This window comes from Vanessa tameamea, chromosome 10 (genome assembly GCF_037043105.1).
Source record: "Vanessa tameamea isolate UH-Manoa-2023 chromosome 10, ilVanTame1 primary haplotype, whole genome shotgun sequence".
Classification (NCBI taxonomy): Eukaryota; Metazoa; Arthropoda; class Insecta; order Lepidoptera; family Nymphalidae; genus Vanessa; species Vanessa tameamea.
The window spans coordinates 7,908,673-7,915,123 of record NC_087318.1 but is presented as its reverse complement, the minus strand read 5'-3'; the positions used below and the strand labels follow the sequence as shown (position 1 = coordinate 7,915,123).

The following is a 6,451-nucleotide window of genomic DNA, read 5'->3' as shown; positions in this document are numbered from 1 at the left end:
GTTCAGGATAAGATATTTTTTTAATCTCTTTTGAATTTTTACCTCTGAGTGGATTCACAATGCAAAAATAACAGTCGGTGTGATTATCACTGGGTTCCCTCCAAATTCTCGGCATTGCAAACTTCATTGCTCTTTTCGCACCTCGGTACCAGCCTACAATAAAACGTAACGTATATATAACCTAATTACTACTCCAAAAAATATTAATATTTTCTTTTTTTTATGTGATACGTGCAACATGGACATCTGCAATATTAGAGGACTTGCAGGAGCGTTGCCGGCCTTTAAGAAATGTGTACGCTCTTTTCTTGAAGTTTTCCAAGTCGTATCAATTCGGAAAAACCGAATCTGCAAGCCTAATATTGCGTATTTTCATGGGCGGTGGAAAATGACTTTCCATCAGATGAGCCTCCTACTCGTTGGCGAGCTATAATAAAAATAAAATAATAAAGTATATACATATATGCGTAGCTACTCTGTACGTAGTAATATAACTTATATACTAGCTTGCAGTGGGAAAAAATTTGGAGCGCATCATATATTATAATTATGTTTATATGGATGTTGTTTACACCTTTAATGACGTATCATTTTGTATGTTACCCAACAGATATTAATTTTAAGTGCTTAGTGATATGTTGATGGTGTAACTTTTCCAATAAATAAAAAAAATAAATATGGAGTATTTTATTATAGAATAGTTCCATTGCCGAGTTTGTATGTTAATCATCGTTTATTTAAATTCATTGGACTAAAGTATATTAAAATAGGGGTATTATTTTAAGCTGGCTATTACCTGCGGCTTCTTCCGGGTGGAAGTTGAATCGGATCTATTAATAATGACTATAGTTTTTTTTTGTGCGAATCACTAATTATTTTTAAATAAAAGATACCTAAGTTACACTAGTGATCTGTTAGCGAAAGTCCCATCAAAGTCGGTCTAACTGTTTTTTACTCTAAATACCGAAAAAACTGTCAGTATGCATTTAGTAAAAAGTACACAATTATATTTATTTCTATAGTTATGAATGCATATTATTTATTATTACAATTATATTAAGTCAACCGCAATGTCATTGCTGTTATAATAAGGAAAAATAAACATTTAATTTTTATATCAATTCAAAGCCCATTGTGTGTTTTAGTAAGACAGATATCCTCGATCAATGACAAGTGAGCAAATCTTTAACAGTGAAGTCCCGGCTCGGAGACTGCGTTACAAAAACATCATGACTCATATATCTCACATGATAAATTTGTACATATTTTTTTATTTCGTAATAATGTTCACTTGTAGGTTCTGATAGACTCAATTGGGCTGTCAGCAAAATGTAATAATAGTTATAAGTTTAATATGTACAAACATAGAAGTGAAGATAAGCTTTTAACACAAAATAAAGCAAAATACTCAAGATAAATGCTTTTAAGGTATTATTAAGAAGACATGTCTATGCTAGTGACCACAACATTAGTTATACGTTTTTATAGTATTTAAACAGTATAGAAAATGTAATAAAATATAAATATTCCGTTAAAGTTTTGTTCAAAAAATGATAATAATATCTAATCATAAATATGAGACGGTAAAAATTCATGGAGTTAGTAGAATTTTCGATTTTTCTATAAGATAATACCGATTAAAATGTCCTTGCCCTTGTAATTAAAATACAATAATATATCTTGTTTTATTTAAATATCCTATAATAATCTTTTCGGTATCTACTTATCTCGTTTTGTTAAGACCAAATCGCCAAATCATTAGCTTGTTAGAGTATCATTCTGTCATGTCAAGCCTCGTGAAACGTATTAACGTCCTTTGTGATCGCTTTCATTTACGTGGACGTTGTCCACTAGAATCATCATCAGTTTTATTTATAACAATTCTAAAACTACTCGTTTTAATAATAAATCCTAAGCGGAATATGTGTTTATTTTGACATAACATATTTTCATAAGATAATAACAAAGGATAATACAGACTCCGAGCTTTTCTAGACTGCAATATGTAAATATAAACCTTTAAATAGGTTTCCAATGTTTGACTGCAGTCTCAGTATTACAAGTGTAACACTGATACGCTTAACTACTTATTTCCACTTTAATTTTATTTCCAAAATTCCGATAACAGTTTCGTCGACGTTCCAAACGCAATTGTTTCGCAAATCCATAGTGAATATCATAGATTAATCAAGCTCTTGCTCTTGACCAATGATATAGCGTCAATTTGCTTTCAAATGTTGTTTATGTCTTTTTCTCTTACGGTTGGAATAGAGTTTAGGTAAGAAGATAAGGCTAACAAATCGTACCTGCTAGAACTCTTCTGTAAGCACTCACTATCACTGTGAAATGCGTGTATGCTTTTATTGTTACTATACTTATTATAATATTTACCTAAAGTCACATATCACTTTCTGACATATCAATAACGAGTTCTGCGGTATGTTTTGTGTGTGCCCTTACACAATAGGGCTACTCTATATATGGGCTATTTTTATAAGTCTATAGCAGAAAATGTCAATATATTCAAATATAATTTTATTTGTTTTATAAATTCAACCAGTTTAAGAGTCGCTCTTTTTAGGGTTCATTGAAAAATAAATATATGAAATAACTGAAAATATTTTTTGATAACACTCAGCCAGAATATGCTTTTAAACAAATTAGCAAATCGTTAGTTTACGAATAATTATTATAATTTTGGATTCATAGTACAATAGACTCCATTAAAAGTATAACACCTCGTCAGAAAGCCTGAATTGGTGACATGAGGGCCAGGGAATTGCTGCAAACATACTGTAAAAAACAGTTGCTAATTTAAATTGTTATTGGTATATACTTAAAACTCTAATATAAATAATCGTTATCACTCTATCGTTAAGAAAAATCAACAATAATACTTATCACAATACAATATATTTCTTACTCGTAGACCTCATTCTCTATTTCATCTTCTTCTATCATCTTATTGTTAGTCTATTTCCAATACTTCGTCGATTTTAAAATAACCACTACGGCTGATGCAAATGATTGTACTTATCTAAAACAGGAATATTTTTATAGTTAGGAAACAAACACGCTTATTACGGCATCTTCTTCTGCTCTTAAGGTTTATTATTTATTACATATCATGATATATTTATTTGGTCTTTTTAAATTGTTTGTACGGAACGCTTTATGTAAGAGTAAGATTCGTAGGAAGGATACGGCAAGATACGGCAAAACAGGACTTTCTTGCTTTTTATCTTTTGGTTAAACGATTATAGACTGACTATATTTAATGACTTGTATCTCGTTCTATAATTATAAAGTTTTTATAATTCGAGTAATAAAAACAAAACTATGCTAATTGCAGCTAATATAATTGATCTCTTGCACCAATAGCAGAGCGATAAAATATCCCGTATTAATTTAATAGAGATAGTTTTGGAACTATTTTATAATATAGTATATATAATGGTCAGGAGCTCCTAACTGAGACAAGTGTGCGCAAATACTGATAAAACTTCTATTTTCTCGACTCATAATCCGATACGACAAAAATGCATTAAGCATAAGACAATCTATCTTACGCACTTGCCTTAACTTTTTAGCCCGACCGGCAAATTGAACTCAAGAACCTCAGGATTTGCATTTTGAGCCGTTTGACCACAAATACAGTTTATTAATCTTATATATATATACTAAACCTTTATCTGTACATAAAAAGACGCGGGTAATACATACATTTATTTATACATAAAACATTTCCGTAACAGGTTATACAAATTTTTTTTGATAGTTTCTGTGATGTTGATGAATGTGCTGATGTTATGAGAATAACATCTCATATCAGATTGCCATTGGTATTAACTCCTCATCAGTTAATATATAAAAGCAAGCTCTCTGTATTAATGTAAAAAAACCACATGGGCATTATTTCTTACAATCTCAAAAGGTATGTTTCACTTAAAATTTTATCTTATTAATGCAATTAAAACAGCCCGATGGTTCGCATGTTGTATACATAACGGGCGCGTCGATAAGAAGGATTCCCCTTGTACGTGTAGCGAATTATCAAGTTGAGTTCGTCGTCTATAAAAACAGTCATTTTCCTGTAATCTCTCAAACACGTCCAGGCATTTGGAGTGAATACTCTTAAAAATAATTGTGAACTATCTATACACAATGAAGTGCTTACTTGCATTGTTCGCTATAGCGGTAATAGTATTGCAATGCGAAGGCAAAAAATTTACGAGATGTGAACTGGTTCATCAATTACGAGACCACGGTTTTCCAGAGGGCAAATTACGTGATTGTAAGTTTTAAAACCATCATCTGTATATTAAATACATTTATTTATGTAGGAAGTTTAAATATATTTTTATAATATCTCTATATTAATTATATTTATAATAATTCACATTCAGTCAATCGCCTGTGAACACTTATCAATGAACTGATATCTAAAGTCGGGGTCATATTGCATTGTGACTGTTTATTGTTATATATTTTTTTATACTTAACCAATAATAATCTTTAATTACTAGACACACTTACTTTGTAGCCTGATACATAAGCTTCCTTTTCGAAAAATTATTTTTGTTAGGAATATATCAAGCAGGAAAATTGTCTATGTCTAAATATTATTGTCTTTGATTAGTAAATTAGTAATTAGTAGTAGTAGTGTCAGAAGCTGAGATGGACAAGTGGTTAGAACGCGTGCATCTTAACCGATGATTTCGGGTTCAAACCCAGGCAGGCACCACTGAATTTTCATGTGCTTAATTTGTGTTTATAATTCATTTCGTGCTCGGCGGTGAAGGAAAACATCGTGGAATATGCTCAAACCTTCTCCTCAAAGGGAGAGGAGGCCTTTAGCCCAGCAGTGGGAAATTTACAGGCTGCTAATGCTAGTGTCAGAAGTCTATGTAAGAGTAAGGTCTATGCCGAAAGACTATTTTATAGTAATTATTAGGTTATAGCTTAGCATTAATAAGTAGTTAAGCAAAACTTATATAAACTTAAAAGTAAATTAAAACGCAGTTTTTAACATAAATAAGCATACTTGATTTTATGACAAAAATTATAAAACAAAATAATTCCATAATAAAATAAATATTATTGTTAATCCGTTACTTTGTTTCAGGGGTTTGCCTTGTAGAGAACGAAAGCTCTCGTACAACTAGCAAGATTGGTAAAGTGAATAAGAATGGTTCGAGGGACTATGGACTGTTCCAGATCAACGACAAATACTGGTGCAGCAACACCAGCACGCCTGGAAAGGATTGCAACGTAACTTGCTCGGGTAATATTATATTCTAAGCTATACTAAAGTATACAAAATGACTCAAATTGATCAGATTTCTGTATTAAATCATTTCAAAAATACTTATAATGTTATGTATTTTTATATTTCAGATCTTCTGGTAGACGACATAACGAAAGCCGCTACTTGTGCCAAGAAAATTTTCAAACGTCACGGTTTCAACGCTTGGTACGGCTGGAAGAACCATTGCCAAGGCAGTTTGCCTGACATTAGCTCCTGCTAGATGTCATCAAACTATTTAGCAGTCAAAAGATCTATAAATGTTAAAGTAAAGATATAAAATATTGTTTGAATGATTGTTTGGTAAAAAAAGTTGGAATCTCGTTCTAATGTTATATATTTAAGCTCTAATTATAATATGTGAAAATAATAAGGACTGATAAGAAGAAAATATTTAATAATTCATCTTTATAATTCCTTACCCTTATTACTATATATATGTCTGCGTGTGATTGTTATCATCCTGAAAGTTATATAGCTGAGGTTTATTTAGTCACAAGAATAAAAATGGCTAAAAATATACATGCTCAATTGGATCCTATTAACGAAATATTCATTGCTGCATGGAATAAAGCTCACATACAAAAAATACTTGTATATACACTTCAACTACTAAACGACATAATTTATAAAATTATAGTCTAAACATTGAACACGCGGTATAAAAAAATTGTTACATGTAAGGAATTTGCCACATAAAGGGATGTTTACATGAGAATGTTGTGGTGAGATGCTCCTGCTTGATGAAGCTTTAGTACTTACAAAGGAGGTCGCTTATCTGAAGCAAGTTTATTATATAATACGATTTATACACATTAAACTTTCTCATTATATATTATAAATGATATCTATATATACATGCAACAGAAAACATAGCTGAGGACAAATTCCTCTAGCAATTTGTCACTTCATCGTAATCAAATCGATGCGATAACAAGAAGGATCAACTATTGACATAGAAGTTAATAATTCAGTTTGGTTTAGACATAATGGTGTGCTGTAACATCATGTTTTGTAGATATTGTGATATTTGGGTTATAATTGAACCGGAATACGTGTAATAACCATAGTAAATATCTGGTCTTTTGCAGCTGCTTCTACTTAGAAATTCCTTAGAAGTCTCTCAGACCAGAAAGCTTAAAAAAA

General features: G+C 31.0%; 1 protein-coding gene across 1 annotated transcript; it reads left to right on the top strand.

The window, feature by feature from the left end:
- The first annotated feature begins 4,084 nt into the window (after positions 1–4,084).
- Positions 4,085–5,535, top strand: LOC113392285 (lysozyme-like). Its single transcript, XM_026628639.2, has 3 exons — positions 4,085–4,294; positions 5,126–5,284; positions 5,398–5,535. The coding sequence occupies exons 1-3, from the start codon at positions 4,165–4,167 to the stop codon at positions 5,526–5,528; spliced, it is 420 nt and encodes a 139-aa protein (XP_026484424.1). The 5' UTR covers positions 4,085–4,164; the 3' UTR covers positions 5,529–5,535.
- Positions 5,536–6,451: the final 916 nt, after the last annotated feature.

Bases quoted from the DNA above. Each gene is read 5' to 3' on its own strand.
- LOC113392285 (XM_026628639.2), top strand. From the start codon at position 4,165: ATGAAGTGCTTACTTGCATTGTTCGCTATAGCGGTAATAGTATTGCAA. The intron at 4,295-5,125 runs GTAAGTTTTAAA...ACTTTGTTTCAG, and splicing joins AGAGGGCAAATTACGTGATT to GGGTTTGCCTTGTAGAGAAC. The intron at 5,285-5,397 runs GTAATATTATAT...TTTATATTTCAG, and splicing joins TTGCAACGTAACTTGCTCGG to ATCTTCTGGTAGACGACATA.